Consider the following 19,651-nt stretch of genomic DNA (forward strand, 5'->3'; position numbering starts at 1 on the left):
TTTTTTTGAGAGCCCAGGTGGTCGTGTGGTCTAGCGGGACGACTGCAGTGCAGGCGATTTGGTGTCACGATATCACAGTAGCATGGGTTCGAATCCCGGCGAGGGAAGAACCAAAAATTTGCGAAAGCAAATTTACAGATCTAACATTGTTGGGTTGATGTTTAGACGAGTTGTATATATATATATATATATATTCACATCTCTAAACAATTTTGGTTCCCCAAGACATCAAGGTCCAGGATCCGCACCTGACCATTATAGACAGAAAACTCTTCTGTCTGAGGACCATTATAGACAGAAAACTCTTCTGTCTGAGGAGGAACACTTGGTTTACAACAAGGCTCAAAGCATCGAAACTTCTGTTAAAGATAATTTTTTTTTACTTAGTTTGCGTCTCCAAATTTTTTATATTTTCTTAGAGTTTGTTTGCTTTGGGGTTTTCTTTAGATTTTGTGGGGTCAAACTAATGTCTGCTCTTGCTTTTGATTTTTCTATATGCAAGTCGTGCTTTTGGTTGGATTTCTTTGGGGGAATGAAGCTCAGTTTTTGAGTCTTTTTTTGTACTGTTTTAATCAATTCGTTATTTTTATGATTTTTTTTGTGTTGTTTTTTTAGTGGGGTATTTTTTTTAAAATAAGATTTGTTTGTATGGGTGCTTGATCTTGTGCCTTTATTTGGGTAAATTGTCTCAGTTGCCTTTTTTGTGTTGAGTTACCATCAGTGCTATATAAATTTTGAGATTTATATGCAAGCAACTGTGTGGAGCATCTCTACAGTTAATTGCCTCTTGCCAAATTTTAACTAAGTTTAAGATTTTTCGGTCATTCCTGCGCGATAGACTTTCGTCCAAACATACTTCACTTCTGATTTCACTTCTTGTAGAACAAGGATTTGTATCTCACTATACAAATCCTTGGGTAGAAATTGAAATTTTATACCAATGTTAAAAAAAAAACTCGGATTGAAAATTTGTCAGTTAATTCTTTCAAAGATTATAACAAATTAAGAATATAAACAATTTTATGCATTTGTCGATATTCAAAATAATTCAGTAGTATTCTGTTTGTTCTTTGTTTATTACTCTTTTCTTCCAGCATGGTTGAATTTACGAGTTCGTGTTCTTCCGTTTATACGTGTTCCGGATGATGCACGATAGGGTCCGAAAAGATAAAAGGGCGAAATAACACTTTTGAAATAAATCTAATTACCAACTTTAAAAAATTGACGAAGTATAAACAGGTAAGCACAACTTAACTAAATTCTATTATTGAAATTTGATCAAAGGGATATCAGGCAATTTCAAAGTATTCAAATATTTGTCAAAACTATCAAATCAATATTTCTTTTCACAACCTTGTAAACCTGTGAAAAGCATACAGTGTAAATAGTAAACAGATAATTTCCAATCAAGGGTAGCAAATTATCTAACCCTTAAAATCCTGCACATGAGCAGATATTATATTTTCTACTTCCTGTTTCATTGTTGTTGCTTGGTCGGAAAACATTGACTGAGAAAATGATCTTGAAAGTAGGTTGCTTTGTTTTGAAGATGTAAATATGCTTTATGATGTGAACAATTGAATTGCTATATTTATTGTAGGCCATGTAATTGAACGTGCATGACATATAGACGTGATGTCACAGTGACTCAACTTCAATTTCAAGTCAAGAGACCAACCCGTCTCTTGTCGGCTTCGACTTCGGTCTCTCTCTTCTGTACATTTGGTACAGCAAGTTCATAGTCAATGAGATAATAGTCATTTCTATTGCATATACATCAATGAAGAAGAAATCAGAAATGGCAAAACACGTTGCACGAAAATAACCCTTTACCACCCTCTACAAATAATAAATCATTATGGAAATAGTTCAAGAGTTTTGTGAAGTATTTGATTCAGTGTAAGTGGAAACTGATGATTGATCAATGAAAGCAGGAAATAACATTTCACCTGGACACGTCACTCTTGAATCATGATGGAAATGTAAAAAAAAAACCACCAATATTTCTCAATTTGAGTAGTTTTCATAAATATTTTTAAAAATGAAAGAAAAAATCTGTGCATCAGTGTTCTCCCCAGGTCAATATGATGCTGCAGTGCCGCAGCAACTTCATAATATTTTTGTAGATCCTGCAGCATCTTAATTGGCCGCTGTCCCTTTATACTACATGTAAATCCTGCAGCATGTTAATTTTCACATTTCATAATTACATGTATAAACGTTGGTTAAAATTGTCAAGTTGCTGATCACCGGTGAGAGGTCAGTCAGTGTTACGTAATAACTGATAATAAGTTAGAGTCACGCTTATCTCAGACTAAGCTGCCTTATCAGACTATGATATGTAATTATGTTAATGACAAAATAATGTGCAAGTTAAAACCAGAAGTCTTGTCTATGACTAAAAAGTCGGTCTGATGATGGGAACAATATCGGGGCACCTTTATTTTTGTTTTTTTTCCTAAAACAACCTGAACTGGATAATCATAAGAATGGATGACAAATGGGACCATGCATGGCACCTGTTATAGGACACAGCATATTCGCTAGCCAAGGGTTACGATCCACTCCCGTTCTCTTCACCCTTGACGGATTGAGTTGAAATTTCGGAGACACAGGGTAAGGATTTTTATTGGTTGCAGTCAAAACTCGCTGCATCCAATCAAAAAGCACCTATGACATGATCACATGTAAATTTAGAATGTGTTTGTTAACAATTTCCACGTGTTTATTGTGCAACAAGTCTTCACTTTCCTACTTTACCAAGTCAAGAATGATGTATTCGGAATGGATGTGACTTTTATCTTCCGATAGATGGCACAACATGTGGAAAGAAGAGAAGCAACGCACAAAATGAGGTCTTCTCATTTAATAGTATGGATACATACAGTCTTCAGTTAAAGTTTTTAAAACATTTACATGTATACATTTTTGTAAGATTCATAAATCATTCTGGACTTTTACCAAAAAAACATAATTTTGTTAAAATCCCAACCAACCCTATTATATAATGGTTGCAGACTGGAAATAGACATGAATTATTCTTGCCTCAAAATCTTGATAATATTGGAATGAATATCTATTATGTCTATAAACATATTAATATGTTTGAATTATGCTTCAAAGGCATAATTTTGATCGTCCACCTTCGTCATTATCCATAAAATTAACCTTTAGGCCAATTAAAATTAATTGATAGATTTTCATCCCCGCCCGCCCCTCTGAAATCGTCCCGCCCCGGTTTTTTTATTTTGCAAAATTTACGATTTCCGGATTTTGTTCATTTCCGTTACCGGTAACCGTCAATAATTTCGTTTCATTCGAACTTCCTGTTTATAAAATTTCGGTTTTCATATTTCTTGTTTCGAGTACAAAATCTGCTGCTCAATGATGACAGTATCATCTACGGAGAATATAGAAAGATTACCAGAAGGGCATGAAATATTCGGGTTACGAGTATACAATACGCTGTGTCCAACGCAAATCGCGGTATGTCACAAATTGGAAATTTCTTTCATCAGAAAATTGTGGATTTATTTAATAATACATTGACTTTGTGTAAGCAAATTTGGGCTGTGAATAATTTCCAAAGTGCAAGAATCGTGGAACAAATTGGTAGAAAAAAAGAGTTAAAAAAGTCGGCAAACATACACATTGTGTACTAGAAAACCCTTAGATTTACCTTATGGCTATTTTTTTGTTTAAAAACACAAAATACCATTTATAATGTAATTATATATGCGTCACTTCTTGCATAACTTGAGAATCTTAAAAGCGTGAACTTTACTATTCCTGGCAACACTTGTTTGAGTGTTCATTTCATTCTTAATACTTGTGCTGCATACCATTGCATTTGCATAAGTTTATGGGGACTACAAACAGGGGCGGATCCAGCCATTTTAAAAAGGGGGGGTTCCCAACCCAGAGTAAAGGGGGGGTTCCAACTATATGCACCAATTCAAATGCATTGATCGTCCAAAAAAAAGGGGAGTTTCAACCCCCGGAATAACCCCCCCCCCCCCTGGATCCGCCAATGTACAAACCATCGCTTAGAGAGCAAAATAAATTTGGAGTTGGTAGTCAAATGAATAGAGAATTTCTCCATGGTTTTACTGTTTGCTGAAAATATGTTTCTAAAGTAGCAGTTGCATGTAGAACAGTCCGCGTTGCAAATCAGAGATGTTTATTCAAGAATTATGTACGATTCTTTATACATGTTTAAACATTTACATGGTATAAGCTAAATTTTGTAATTATAACACTTGCATATATATGAAGTTCACGCCACAAGAAGGTTTCAAATTGAATAAAATTTAAAAAATAAAATTCTCCCACCCGCCCCATTTTTTTCCAAACTTTGGATGAAAATCTACTAATTAATTTTAGTTGGTCTTATTTAAAAGAACTTGCACCACATTGATTTTGGGTTTAAATATTGACATGAAACCCTATGCATGGAAACATTTGACAAAATTCCAATTTGAAATCTTAAATTTTGGGTTATATACATGTATGTATAACAGATATAAGAAACAAAATAATATATGGACTACTTTATTTCAAAAGAAACTGATTATCTTTAAAATAGCTTGTACTTATAAAAATTCACACTTCACTTTGCAAATTTTCACTTGAAGTTAACATAAAAGCACTTAATATGGAATGCAAAGTAGAACTACAAAAATATGTAGTATCACTCCCCACACTTTTTTTTAATGTAATTATGAAAATGATAAAATATATATAATTATTGGATTCATCTTATGAAAGAAATTGAACCTTCAAATATTATCCAATGGGAGGCCATAAGTCTATCCCAGTCTGTGAACATACCTAACCAGGAATCCAAGAAAGATCACATTAAACATGTATTTAAATTCCTAGATTTAGGCCATTTATTTGTAAACTAGTCAAAATTTAAAACAAAACAATTATATATTTAATTAACAACAGTAAAAAAATAAATATTTAAATAAAATTTAATGAATTTTGGGCAGTTAGCATAATTTAAAAAGCAATTCTGGCAAGAATACCAATTCAAAGTGTAGTAAGAACTTTAAGAAATTTTTGAAAATGAATTAAAAAATATGCAAATAATTAAAAGATTTAGAACTAGCTGTCATGACCTTGAAATTGAATGAGGGAGTTCACTTTGTATAAAAGCTAAAGACAGAAAGTGCAAGCTATGTAAGAACGCAGTTGAAGATGAACTACATTTTCTTTTGAAACTTTCAATTCCGAAAGATACTAGATCTCAACAGTTTAATTTAAATTCTTAATTATTATTTTTTTGAAAAGTGTAATATCTTAATTATTGCAGTTTCTATTTTTAAGATCAAAAGTAAGTACTAAGCTTTCAGAAAATATCAATGATGTTAAAAAAAAAATCAATGAAGAGTTAAATCCCATTGACTTACATGTAGTTCTATAAATTAATCAAGAAAAAGTATTTTCAACATAGGATACCGATTTTAGAGGGTTTAGTGATTATGTGGGAAACATGAATTCCAATTGTTGTGTAATATAATAATATTATATGCTCCAAGACGGTGAAGTACACAGGTTATTTCGTAGTGCATTTCTTGACAATAAATGGAAATAAAAAAAATCCCACCTGCGCTTTCTCCATAATATGTTTACAGTGTGTTATACTACTGTTTTACCACCAAATTTTTGCATAGGACTGACACAATTTTAGTATTTTTCAATAGAATTAATAGTAAGGACCAGTAGATTGTCTTCAAGGACCACCAGGGGAAAAAAGATTTCGCGAACTCTGATGATAACTCTGTACTCGGACCTAATATGAGTACATGCATGAAATGTAATTAGTGGTGTTAAATTTTATAAAATTTTGGAAAGGGTCCTGCTAAAAACTTTAACCTTTTTAAGGATATTTATCATCATTAATTATCCTTTAGTCTATTTCTATGGTGGATAGCTATCTCAATTTGATATTGGCTGTCATGTTTAGTACAAAATGCAGTATTTGTTTTAAAATAGATACATTTGTACATGCACCTATATCATGTATATGGACCATAATTTGCTATTGGGCTCGTTTCCTATAATGATAGAAAAGTGATAAAAATGTGTATTACTGTAAGAAAAGTTGTAACTACATCTAAAGATGCCTTTACTTTTATCAACATACAAGTGTATGCTACTCTTCCCAAGAAAAAAAATTGAAATTAACAAATTTCAAAGATTATACGACCGTATTTTTGTGTCGTTTCTCACGTTACTTTTTGCTTCCGAAGTGCATAACGCTGACTGATTTATAGATAATCGTCACCGGCAAATTTGTAACTTTTGCTTTCAAATAATAAAGAACATCGACCAATAAGAATAGTCAGAAGAAAATGCTGAGAACTATAAGTATTTCTGTAGCAGGTGTAAGAACACCAGCGTTACTTCGGTTTCCGATTTCGTAACGCAAATTTTAGATGATGTAATCTGCTTTGTTGTAATAGAATTCTTTATAACAATATGCAAATATGAACTCTCGAGAGATGTTCAAACAGGTAAATCAGAGATGATTTACATTCTAGTTTTGTTCTACGTAATAATTAAGTTAGAAAATGACGTTATCGTTATGCGTTACATTTCACACGAAACAGAAGTCCAGTTATTTCCTTTTTTTTATTAAAATTGTTTTTGTCGTTAAGTTTTAATCATTTCTGGTCATACGTGAAACATGTGACTAACATGTGATCACGCCCTTACGGCCGGATATATGAAATACTAGGTCTAAACATTGTTTTTGTTTCCAACGGGATGTTAGCAAACATAATCTGTAGACTTGTTTCGTCTTGTTTAAAAAAGGAAAATACAATTTTCAAAGAGATTGCGCCGGGGGTCTATTATTTTTCCTATGTGCATAATGTTACATACGATCTTGTGTGAAAATAAATGCCCAATGACTTGACAAAATCGATTTCAGATTTGACAGACGTTATAACACACTTCGTTTCCTGATAACGATGTACATGTAAAGGGTCCTTGGAAAATTCAATCGACATTACGTCTCTTATCATTGTGCCGATGCTCGTTGGATTGATTTTGCTTCAGCAGTAAATATTACTGGATATTTTAGGTGAATAAAGATAATTTAATAAAAAAATACATGTTAATATACCGTTACACTTGGAATGTACAATAGTGGTATCTTTGTCACAATTTTTAATTATTTTTTTTTATTCATGTTCTGCAAACACTTTTCAGAAATGCAATAAACTTGTCAAAGGAGAAGTAAACTTTTACCATGCATGACTTGAAAGGAAGTACTTTATTGGTTTTAGCCCACTAAAGTAGGTTAAAATGTGGAAACCATGTAGATGGTGTACAGGTCACAAATATCACATGGTGCCTATTTTAAAGGTTTTAATTACAAGTAAAAAGTTTTTTTCTTTACTGAATTTAAAGAATTGTACATTGCCAATGATTTGGAATAAATTGTATATAACTGGAATTTCAAAACCAAATATAATTACATTTTTTTGGCTAAAACATCAAGATACAACGATTATGGTATCCTGTATCAATGAAGAAAATATGGAAATTTCTGAATAAATTATACTAATTGTTTTCAAAACAAGCACATATTTAGGAGTTTTATAATACTGTTACATTTAAAATGGGAAAGTATACTGTTCAGATTATTTTAAGCAGATTTTGCAATAAAATAAAACTAAAAAAATGCTTTCGGTTTCTTATGGTTTCCTGTCGCGTTTAAAAAACCCTTTAATTTAACATTGAAAATAGATTTTAAATATTAACATGAAGCAAGTAACACTAGTAATTGTGTTCATTTATGTCTTTTGAAATATATTGTGCAAAATAAAGAAAATAAAGATTGGTTTCCTGTTTGGTTTCCTGTCACGTAAACGGTGAATCAAAATGTATTAATTTTTTCTTAAAAAACTCAATTGTTCCATTAATACTATTCTAACACCAACACAACCCACAGAATAAAAGTTAAAGTTTTAGAACTTATAAAAAAGGATACAAAAAGAAACCAAAGGCCGAATACCAAATTATGGTCCATATTTAGAAACAACGTTTTTTTATCTGATGGTCTAGTTAAGCCAAAAATGAAACTTAATCAGGATAAATTATCATCCTTTTCATTAATTTGTAAGTTAAAGTGTTACCAGCTTGGTAAGCAAATAAATCAACATTAAATTAAATTGTCTTTTTTTTTTTTTTTTAAACGTAATAATATCTTTATTGCATATTTGCTGTAACAATTTACTAAGTTTACAGCTTGTAACTTAGTATTCCTCATGTTAGTTTACCTAATAGTTTAGGGAAGCACTATTTGGTAAGATATAACTTATTCATAATATTAGTATCTATAGTACAATTGATTTCACAATTATATAAAATAAATATTGTGAATACACATACAGATCTTTGTTCAGGAATTTCTTTCCTTTTTTTTATACATTAAATTAAATTGTCAATTCTACAGTTGACTGTTTAATACAGGAGTTATATATGTATCTCTTCGATGTTGATTTATATATTTTTGCAAATTTGAGCTATAGTGAAAGAGAGGGAAACTGAAAACAACAAAAATTACCATTAAAAGAAGATCTACAAATGAAAATATTCTATAAAATATGTGCACTATGTATCATGATTCTATCAAATTCTGAATATAAAGTTCCTCAATGCATCATACCATTTTACTTCTATGATCATAAAATTTTTACAGTCATGACATTACCAAATGATCTCCCAATTTCATGACTATACTAATATCCTATCGGTTTCTTACAGAAAATTAATGATTCATATTTTGGAGGGCAACTTTATTAATAAAAAGGTATTTAAAAACTTCATAATCTTGTGATTCCTAACAGACATGACAGAATGATATACAGATAAAAAAAACCATTATAGTTAATATACCGGTAGATGGATCTGATTGATAATGTTGTAAAAAAAAATCATCAATATCTTATCAATTTCTGACAGAAAAGTTACAGGTTGTTGTATATAACATGCATTAAATCAGCCAAAAGATCCTATAAATATTGCATACCATGCCAAAGTATATACATGCAAAATACATGTATGATTTGTATTATTGCTTTGGTCTGAATGGATGCAATTATAAATATATCATTTAGTAGACAAAGTTTACTACTTTTTTTTTTACTTGTAATAAAGATTAAAAAAATAAGACTGGCAATTTTAATTAGAAAGTCTATTTTAAAAGATCAGCATATTAAAATTGGTTTTGCAAGACAATTAGTATTAAGTTCTCTGAATAATTTTTTTATCACCATAATATTTGTTCCCAATGTATACTATCAGATTATTACATGGCATTTTTCATATCGCATGTATTATCAGCCCTAGGTTCAATATCAGCCCAAGAGCCGCACGGCTCGAGGGCTGATATTGACCGAGGGCTGATAATACATGCGATATGAAAAATGACATGTTATGATCTTTTTATCATATGCTTCAACGGTAGAGAAAAAGAACAGATTCACATATTGATCCTTTTATGTGGTTCCCGAAGTTTAAAGAGTAAAAAAGTTCACGGCCGTCGGGCCCAAAATTTGATACATGCAATATGAAATCTTTCTATCATATGACTCAACAGAGAGAGAGAGAAAACAAACATTTTTAATATGGACGAATCGGCAAAAAATAATTCAACAATATACCTAATGATCATTGTTTGGAAAAGTCAACCTTTTAAGGAAACTTTCTAAATTATGTTCAAGAAAAACTTAAAAAAATGCATTTATTAAATATTTTTTTTTTTTTTTTTTTTTTTATTATTATTTTAAACAATATACTTTCCAGTATTCAAATAATTGTTTTGTACACTACTTTGTAATGTTTTTCACTGAAAACGTAGCATTGAGGTGTATTTTCCGGAATTGGCCGAGTATTACCGGAATGCCATGTGATAACGTTACGGAAAGGCATGTGATAACAATCGAAGCATGTGATAAACTTTTCATATCAGCCCGCTAAGCACCAATTCGAAAAATATGGAATTTACGTCAATTTAATGCTATTATCATACGGTAAAATTTATATGTTATTTAGTCTAAGTATATGATAAATGTATATATACATATGCATTGTAAGATTGCAGAAGATAATAAATAATATGTCTAAGTGTATACATTATACATGTATATAATGCCTTTTAAAGAGAAAATAAGAACTGTAATGGAAAATAACCACTAGTTTATTTATTTGAACATTCCCTTGTTGATAAAAATGTTTATACAATTGTTCCATTGTATGATAAGGGATCTTTGAAACAGAAGCCTTCAATTGATTGTTTATTTGTAGGAGGGGGTTCCATGTGTTTATTGCAATTAACATGTATAAAGATTATGTAATGTACATTTATAACAGAGGATAATAAACCAGTCACTATTTTTTATTGTTTTGGAAATTTGTATCTATTTCCTTGTTTTGATTATTCACATTGATTTTTCATTTGTGGATTGAAAATTTTAAAAGCAGGAAATTTGTTTTATTTCTATATGATATGGGTGAGTCAGTCGTATTTATATATTCATTTTAAATAGATACATGTTCTTTTCTACCATGACTTTCTGCTCATATTTAAGAAAAACTAAATAAAAAGAGATAACAGAAATTTTTAAATGAATGGAATCATTTTCGAACCTATTTTTACAATTTTTTTGTTTTTGTACTTTTGCATTTATTTTCATTCTCAATTAAACAAAATAACAATTTTTTATGAACAAAAGAGCTGCTAAACATATCTAGGTACAGTTAGTTGCAATATGCGTGTACATGTATATTAAATAATTGTAAAAATCTTTTCTAATTGTTGACAGGAAACCTTTTGATTTATCAGAATAGTTTTTAAGTAAATGTACTGGTACTGGCGGTACATTTTGTACATGTATATATCAAATTCAGAGGTCTCATTTCTAAAGTGCAATGTTGACCTTGAAATACATGGGGATTTTCTCTGGTGATATGGAAAAATCAATTAAATCATGGTTATATATATACAGTGTAATATAATTTGAGATATATATATATAGATGAAATTAGAATAACATTTACAATTATAAACATCCATCCCAACATGTTCATGCATCAAGGTAAAAATTACTTAACAAGGTTTGCTTGTAAATCAAGTTTTTGTTCAATTTTTTTGTTTTTTGCTGGAATTAAAGAAGCCATCAATTTGTCAAGTGTCCCCTATTACGCTTCCCCAAAAAATCCAGATGGTCATGTTTTAAGAAAGTGTTCATGTAACACAATTTAGTGTCATTATTTGGCAATGAGAAGCATTTTCTATTCCTCTGGCTCATTTAAAATAAAACATTATAAAAAGCCGTAAGACACCAACTTAACAAATTAAAATTAAAGAAGATATGACCTTTAGCAATGTTGAGCATATGCATACACTATAAATATGTTTTTTTGTTTTTTTTTGCAATTGTAGTTATGTACATGTAGAACGCATCTAGTTCGTGAATGTTTCAATAGCTATTGGATTATAGTTATCAACTGGATTGTTTGAGGTACACATTAATAATGTTTCAGGTACACATTAATATTGTTTCAGGTACACATTAATATTGTTTCAGGTACATATTAATATTGTACATGTATCTATTATCAGTTATAATTTAACATGCATAGTTATCGTGGTTATATATATCTTTTAAGTTTGATATAAAAGCAAACCATCATGTTCTAGAGAAACTTTACTATGGAATCGTTTTTATTGCAGGTAAAATTGAGTTAAAGTTCATCAGAAGGCTGTTCCATATGGACAGAAAAATGGATGAAAAAGATAAACCAGATAAACAACCAAAAAGAAAAGAGAGAAAAAATGATGAAAAGACTGCTAATAGAGAAGAAAATCAAACAGCAAAAAATTTGTGTACAAATCAGAAACTTAATGTGAATCCAAGAAATCCCCTTAATTCAGTATCACAACCCCAATCACATCAACAACAAGCTAATTCAATAGCAACCTATTCAGAGTCATCAGCTGAGGCTATGGATGATTCAGGAGTACCAGACTCACCATTAAATTCCATACAAGAGTCACCCGCTCAAAACCCTGTCAAGATGGAAAGGGTTCCTTCAACCTCAGATTTACCCGTGTTTTCTAGTCAATTTGTCACCCAGATCTCTTCTCAAAGTGACCCAGGTCCAGAGAAAGCCCTTTTGCTGGCAACTGCAAGTGCAGCTTTTGGACATGGTGGAAACGCTCCTTATAACTGGCAGGCTACTAAAATCTGCGTCAAAGACAGACTTTCTTATCTTTGTAACACTGAAATAATGGCTGATGTTCATTTTATGGTTGGAGCACCACCCCATCAACAAAAAATACCTGCTCATAAATTTGTTCTGTCTGTAGGTAGTGCTGTATTTGATGCACAGTTTAATGGTCCAATGGCAACACAAGAGGATATTGTAGAAATCCCTGACGTTGAGCCCGCAGCATTTATTTCTCTTCTCAGATTTTTGTATTCAGATGAAGTTAAAATATGTTCTGATTCTGTTATGACTACATTGTATGCTGCTAAGAAATATGCAGTACCAGCATTAGAGAAACAATGTGTGGAGTTCTTAAAGAGAAATTTGAGCAGTGACAATGCATTCATGCTTTTGACGCAGGCACGTTTATTTGACGAGCCCCAGCTGGCAGCTTTGTGCTTAGAAACTATAGATAAAAATACACACGAGGCTTTGCAGGCCGATGGTTTCACGGACATAGATTTAGAAACACTTTGTTGTGTTCTAGAACGGGACACATTAGGAATAAGAGAATTCAAACTTTTCGCATCAGTTTGTCGTTGGGCAGAGGCAGAATGCACTCGTAAAAACCTGCCACCAAGTCCTGAAAATCAACGTGGTGTGTTAGGGCGTGCATTAAGACTGATTCGCTTCCCTTTAATGAGTGTGGAAGAATTCGCTCAAGGAGCTGCTCAGAGTGGATTGTTAGAAGATAAAGAGGTGGTCAAATTGTTCTTATACTTTACAGTAAATCCTAAACCACAGATAGCTTTCCTTGATGTTCCAAGGTGTTGTCTGACTGGTAAAGAACAAGTTGTATCCAGATTTTGTCAGATAGAGAGTAGATGGGGTTATAGTGGAACCAGTGATAGAATCAGGTAATCTTAATTTAGAAAAGTGTTCTACTTCATCAACTTACAAGATTATCAGTATTTTAGTGTATTAATAGTATGAAGATCCAGTTAAATCAAGGTAACTAACGGTTATATTTTAAGTATGGTGCCAGAAATCCTTGAAGTAAAGTAGAACGGCCTATAACCATGCATGCCATCCTGACATGAACATTTAGGTTTCAACACTTATTCTTTTCAACCATATTAGGAATATCTGTACCAAGCTAAGCTTGATAATGCCCCATGTTGCTTTAATTTGCAGTCAATACACCATGTAGGACATACATTGTTAAGGCCAAATAAAAATATATGTGGGGTTGCAGTAACCCAACCGACCCTAGATAAAAAAAACCCGACCCTAGAACTTTTTTTTTCATTTCTGAAAAATAAATTTTCAAACGATCAAATTTTGAGGATTGTACATGTGAATTAAAATAATTAAATTCATAGATTTCTGTCATCTGAATTTCCATCACAAGTATCTGTTATGGCTAAAATGCAACAAAATTAACTAAAAACGTATCATGACTGTTTATTTTTGCAACCAAACACAACAAAAAATGGCGGACTTCTGGTTAGGGCGTGTATAATACCCGAAACAATTTTGGTAAACACACATTTTTTTTCCCGGATTTTGACATAAAAAAAAAAAAATTGCCGACCTACCGACCCTATTTTTTAAAAGTATGTAACTGGAAACACACATATATTTTTATTTGGCCTAATATGAAACAGCAGCTACACGTAATGAATCGACTAAAATTTGGGTAAAACTTTTGTTTTTAGGTGATCATGTTAACATCATTTAAAGCATATGTTTAACCTTAACCTTAACCAACTTCACATATCGGTATATATTTTTGTACATGTACATTGTATCATGTGTATGTAATTGATATTTACTGCATGGCTTACAAGAATCTGACACAATTCTTCATACTCACTGTTTTTAATTAATTAATAATCACAACAAAAGTATATATGATTCAGAGTGAATGTGTTGCCTGACCTTGGCAGGGAAATATTAATAAAGGATATACATAAATTATTGATCGTGTTATGATCATATTCATGATATTGTAGATGACTTTTCATATTGTTATTATGACATTTTCTCATACCATTTCACTTAAAAATATACCTGATATATACATAAAATAATGAATAAATGAAAACATTTATAATATCTTTCAGGTTCATGGTTAACAGAAGAATATTTGTAGTTGGTTTTGGACTTTATGGTAGTATTCATGGACCTAAGGAATATTATGTTACCATCCAGGTAATTATTGTTATAAAATAAGGAGGTGTACATGTAGTCAGATTGCCATTGAGAGTCCAAATAAAGCATAGTTAAACAACTGTAGGTCACCATACAGCCCTCAACAATGAGCAAAACGATAAACCTATAAAATAAAGACAGTTATTTAGATATGACAAAATGTGACACAATTCAAATGAAAAAATAACAAAGCTAGAGATTATGAGATAATAATTTAATTTTGGATGTAACGCGTCTTCTGATTGGCTGACGTTATTTTGTTATTATACCATAGACATAATTTAGTCGTGTGACCGTGACGTCATCAATGTTTTCTACGGTTTAAAATGGAATTTAGAATTAAATTTTAAGAAATGACTGTAATATTTTTCCTGTCTATTCAAAATAACCTAAAAAATGTGGTGGACACTGTTAAATAACCCGCTACACGCGTTATTCAGTGTGCACCAAATTTTTTATGTTATTTCTTCATAGACAGAAAAAATATTAGTCATTCCTTAATTAAAAAATACTGTTGAAATTTTTTTTCCCTTCTTTTTTTTGGAGGGCCTTACAAAAATATGCTTCCCAATCAAATTTTTTTCAAACAAACATTTCAGTATAATTTTTTTATTGTAAATGTTCTTTTCAAGATATTTTGCATATGGAATTCATTGAACTATTTTCTTCTGAAAACTCTATAAAAAGACAACGTAACTAGCAATGTTTTATATCCTGGAGGAGTTCTATACATTTTTCTCAGAAAAAGGGCTTATTATAGCCATTTAACTCTAATTACTTATACAATGAACTTGAATATTAATACTGTGTGTGTAACGTACAACCGAAACTACAAGTACAGATCTAAGTAAACAATAGTCATGACAATAAACAAAACTTTTACAAGAAATAACAAATATTTCAGCAATAAGAACAAAAGAATAATCCTCCAGAAACGGTCAAACCAGTATTTTTAAACTTTGATGTTAATTATAACATATCTTTAAATTTCAGATTATACAGTCGGACACTGGTAAAGTAATGGGACACAATGACACCAGTTTTCAGTGTGATGGCTCTAACTCCACGTTCCGGGTGATGTTTAAAGAGCCAGTGGAAATTCTGCCCAACACTAGTTACACAGCATGTTCAACTTTGAAAGTTAGTTTTCTTTTATGCCCATTCCTGATCAAATATTCCTGATATTTTTATATATGGTTATAAATAGTATAAAACATTCTACCACCAGAACTACAGCATGTATATAAGGCAATGTCAAATTTACCATGTTTGCAGGGTGATTAGAATATTGAAAATTCCAAACATTTATAGATATTTTGAAATTTAAATCAAGCTTCACTCATAATTTAAAAATTAATATTTTATAAACAATTTAAATTTCTGAAATGGTTATTCCCTTTACTACTGCATAGAGAAGGTAGTGTACAATAACTACTTCATTATTATTATAATTATACCAAAGGCAGATTTAGAGGGATTTACAGGGCCCTTCTTTTGTGGAAAAAATTAAAATTCAATATATATTGAAATCAAGGCTTCCAAAACGGTCATATATTCCGGACATTTGTATAAAATCCGATAAAAGTCCGGCTGGACAAAGCATGAAACGGTCATATAATTTTTTGTTTTCAAGGCTTCTTAAGAGATGGTCATTTTAACATAATTGGCGATCTTTTTGACCAAACATTTTGCCTTCAACAGCCACACATTTATTATCATTAATTACTATCAAAACAACCCCTTCTTCAATACTTTCTAATTTTAATAAAGGCTAATTAGTTGTTGAACAGCTGAATCTACCTGTTCAGGTGACAGGTAAACTATTTTCATTACCGGACATCGTATAAATTAATCGGTCTATTCAAAATTGTTTTCTTACATTTCAGCGGTTTGTATTTAATTGATTTAGTCCAACAGATTCAAATTAAAAGAAATACGTTTATAAACATGATTTGATGAAATTTTTTTTAAAGTTTTAAATTAAAAATCGTCAGAACTATGTTGTATGACCGAGAACACATGTGCACAGGTGGGAAATTTAATTTTGCATCCTACATTTCTTCAAAAATGCTAAAATTATCATTGATACTTGTATCTAACATTTATTTCAAGTATTTTGTTGAAGAAATAACAGGGAAAGAGCTTCTTCACTCAGTCCTGCTTTGTAAACGTACACGGATTTTAGGTATCCGTTTTTTGGTCCATAGTTTACCATTGTCAAGTCAACATCCGGTTTAAGAATGTGATTTTGAAAACGAAAGTAAAGTTTTTGACAACGTCATTTTGCACAAATAAAGAGTCTAATACAGATGTGAGCACGCTGATATGCACACTTTGAATGATGCACTGCCAATTTAACAGTACTTATGAACATCAAATTCATATCAAAGTAAAGTTTAATATCGTTTTTTTTTAATCTAATGTCAATCACTGTGATGGCCATCTGATTAACATTATTGCCTTTTGTAACTTAGTTTTAAGGGATTAAAATCGGGATCAGATATAAAATGTCCGGCTGGCTCAAATATTTTTTGGAAGCCCTGATTGAAATACTGAAGCATGACTGTAGCTAGTGCCCCCCAAAACCTTATGAAAATTCCTTGATCTGCCACTATATACAGATATAAGATTTAGGGAAAAGGAAAGAGGGAGTTTAATTGGGGTGCTAAAATATAAAAAGAGTAGAGAATTATTGCAAAAAAATAACAAAGTAAAGAGAATTATTGCAAAAAAATAAAGTAAAGAGAAAAAAGTATAAAAAGTTGGAAGAATAAAGAAATAAAGGAGCCCAATCCATACCCTTTGATAAAAACATTATGTAATTCTTGTTTCCATTCTCTACTTTAAGTTTGTCCTGGCCAAATATCATGAAACTTAATAAACACTATGATTATTTCAATAAAACTCGGATCAAATACAAATTTGGTTGGTGTGTACTGTTTATTTTACCATTCTTGAGTTATGTCCCCTTATAATTTAATATGCACAATGGGGGCTTCATTCCCCATTTATTTTTTTAGTCGAAAACAGGGCAGCTTAATTGCAATAAAGATGATATTTTTAATTTAAAGATTGAAATTATGTATAAAAATAAAAATATGTGTCATTCAATTCATCTTTATTGTTTTAGGGTCCAGACTCGTATTATGGAGCTAAAGGTCTCAGAAAAGTGACACATGAATCTGTTTCGAGTGGAAAGGTGACTTTCCAGTTTACTTATGCTGCAGGCAACAACAATGGAACATCAGTAGAAGATGGACAGATCCCGGAAATCATTTTCTACACATAAAACTATTTAGATTAAAATCTGTTGTGAACCACTGCATCTCATTGAAGAATTCAGAAGGCCAGCAATTCATACAGAAAAAAGTATCAAGTACTTTTTACATGAAATTACAACTTTAGTGCATAACATCCATGCTACCAAATGTTTGAAATAATATCCTGAAAGAGAACTTTGAAGTTGAATTTCACTATTAAAAACAGCTTAAATTATCTTAATTGAACTTTAGTCATGTAATTATAACAGCAGTTGAAAATCATTATTGCGTAATTTATAATTCTAATGAGCAGTGCTTTTATATAGTTCAACCATCAAACTGGGAAATATTCTACATGTATTTTGTCTCAGAACTAACATCCATACAGGAAGCTGGTGGAAATAGAAATAGAATTCATTTATTATTATGTATTTACATTGATTGACATTATGTAAGACCTTGCCAAGTGAACTTTTACATTATAAAATGGCACCAAACGTAAACCCGTAGTCATGGTAGTGGAAACATTAGTTTACAAGGATAACAGAAAGAGATGCTGAATGACATTTTACAATGCATACAATATCAGGTGGTTTAGTAGAAAATTATTAGTGGACAAATCAGATTGTATGAAACATTGTAACCTAGCGACATAATACTATATATGTCAGAAGATGATTGTCCAGAGGATTAGTAAAGTGCTATTTCTTTTTCTGTTGTAGCAAATAAATATTGTAGAAGTCATCATAATTATTCTTAATATAAATTTTGAAAAGGCCAGTAGTAAAGGATTCAAGCCATGAATTTGGACGTTTGAGGAGGAAAAAATGTGTTATGCGTTGCAGTTTTTGTGATATAATTTGTGATATTTAGTCATTTATTTATGCTACATGTATCTAAGGCTATTCCATTTAATCATTTCTACTTTACAAAACATGCCAGACAATTTTTACTGATCATCCACAATAATGAGTCAATAATTGCTTGTTATGAAATATTAGTTTCAAAAGCAAAGTTATATTGCCTCCATGGGTTTTGTGTTATGTTTAAATGGAATGCAGTGCATTATATAAAATGTACTAGCAAGATAGGTAGAATATTTTATTTATTTTTAAGGGGTAGATGACTTCTAAGGATGGCTTAGAAAGGATATCATTATTGAGGAAAATTATTATATGAATTAACTAGATGTACATGTATATTGATAATTGATCTATTTATTGTATATACTTTTTGGTTAGATATTTAAGAGTTTAACTACAAATGTATCTTTTTGGCAGTAGATGATATGTATTGATGTAAGAGCCTAGTTCAGGGTGGTTGCCAGGTATATTTATCAAGATAAAAAGAACTGTTTTTTTTTTCAAAAATTACTAGGAATTCTGAAATTGTCCCTGAGATAGTTCAGTTTTCCGATTCCAAATACGGAAAAGAAAACATTATTTAAAGATTAATGAGATTGTGAATATCCCATTGCATCCCATCTCTTTATTACATTGTATTACCTAATTTCTTTGTTTGCATATATAAATGCCTAGCCCAATTTTGAATATTAAAGAAATGGAATTTGGGAATGGTAACCACATTGATAGTTTCAAATCTATAAAGAAATGAATAATAATACATTGAATTATAGTTATCAAAGGTAGTTCATCAAGATATAGCATTAAGTTATAGATAATTTTATGAAGGTGTCTATAGATAACAGTTATTGATTGTGCAAGCAAAAAGAAATAATAGTCTATCAAATGTGTTTTCCCCCCTTATTGTTAGCTTAATTTATCCCTGTCTATCCAGTTTATGTTTATAAAAAAAATTGAAATGCTGAAAAAAATCCCATATTTTTCCTTGTATGCAAAAATGAAAATGCTTATTATTGATATTATATTGCTGTAGACCGTTGAAGATCTAAATTATGAATAAATATCAGAATACATTTACGATTTATT

At 30.9% G+C, this 19,651-nt stretch overlaps 1 protein-coding gene across 4 annotated transcripts; it reads left to right on the plus strand.

The window, feature by feature from the left end:
* The first annotated feature begins 1,426 nt into the window (after window positions 1-1,426).
* On the plus strand, window positions 1,427-19,638 carry LOC139519745 (BTB/POZ domain-containing protein 1-like). 4 transcript variants are annotated; one of them, XM_071311996.1, is made up of 5 exons: window positions 1,427-1,528; window positions 11,753-13,145; window positions 14,355-14,442; window positions 15,436-15,582; window positions 17,573-19,638. In XM_071311996.1, exons 2-5 carry the CDS (start codon window positions 11,791-11,793, stop codon window positions 17,729-17,731), a joined length of 1,749 nt encoding a protein of 582 aa, XP_071168097.1. In that variant the 5' UTR covers window positions 1,427-1,528; window positions 11,753-11,790; the 3' UTR covers window positions 17,732-19,638. The 4 variants fall into 4 exon arrangements, with proteins under 4 accessions (XP_071168097.1, XP_071168099.1, XP_071168098.1 ...); XM_071311998.1 differs by having other exon boundaries at window positions 1,463-1,551; XM_071311997.1 differs by having other exon boundaries at window positions 1,473-1,605.
* Window positions 19,639-19,651: the final 13 nt, after the last annotated feature.

Source organism: Mytilus edulis, chromosome 4, assembly GCF_963676685.1.
Source record: "Mytilus edulis chromosome 4, xbMytEdul2.2, whole genome shotgun sequence".
Classification (NCBI taxonomy): Eukaryota; Metazoa; Mollusca; class Bivalvia; order Mytilida; family Mytilidae; genus Mytilus; species Mytilus edulis.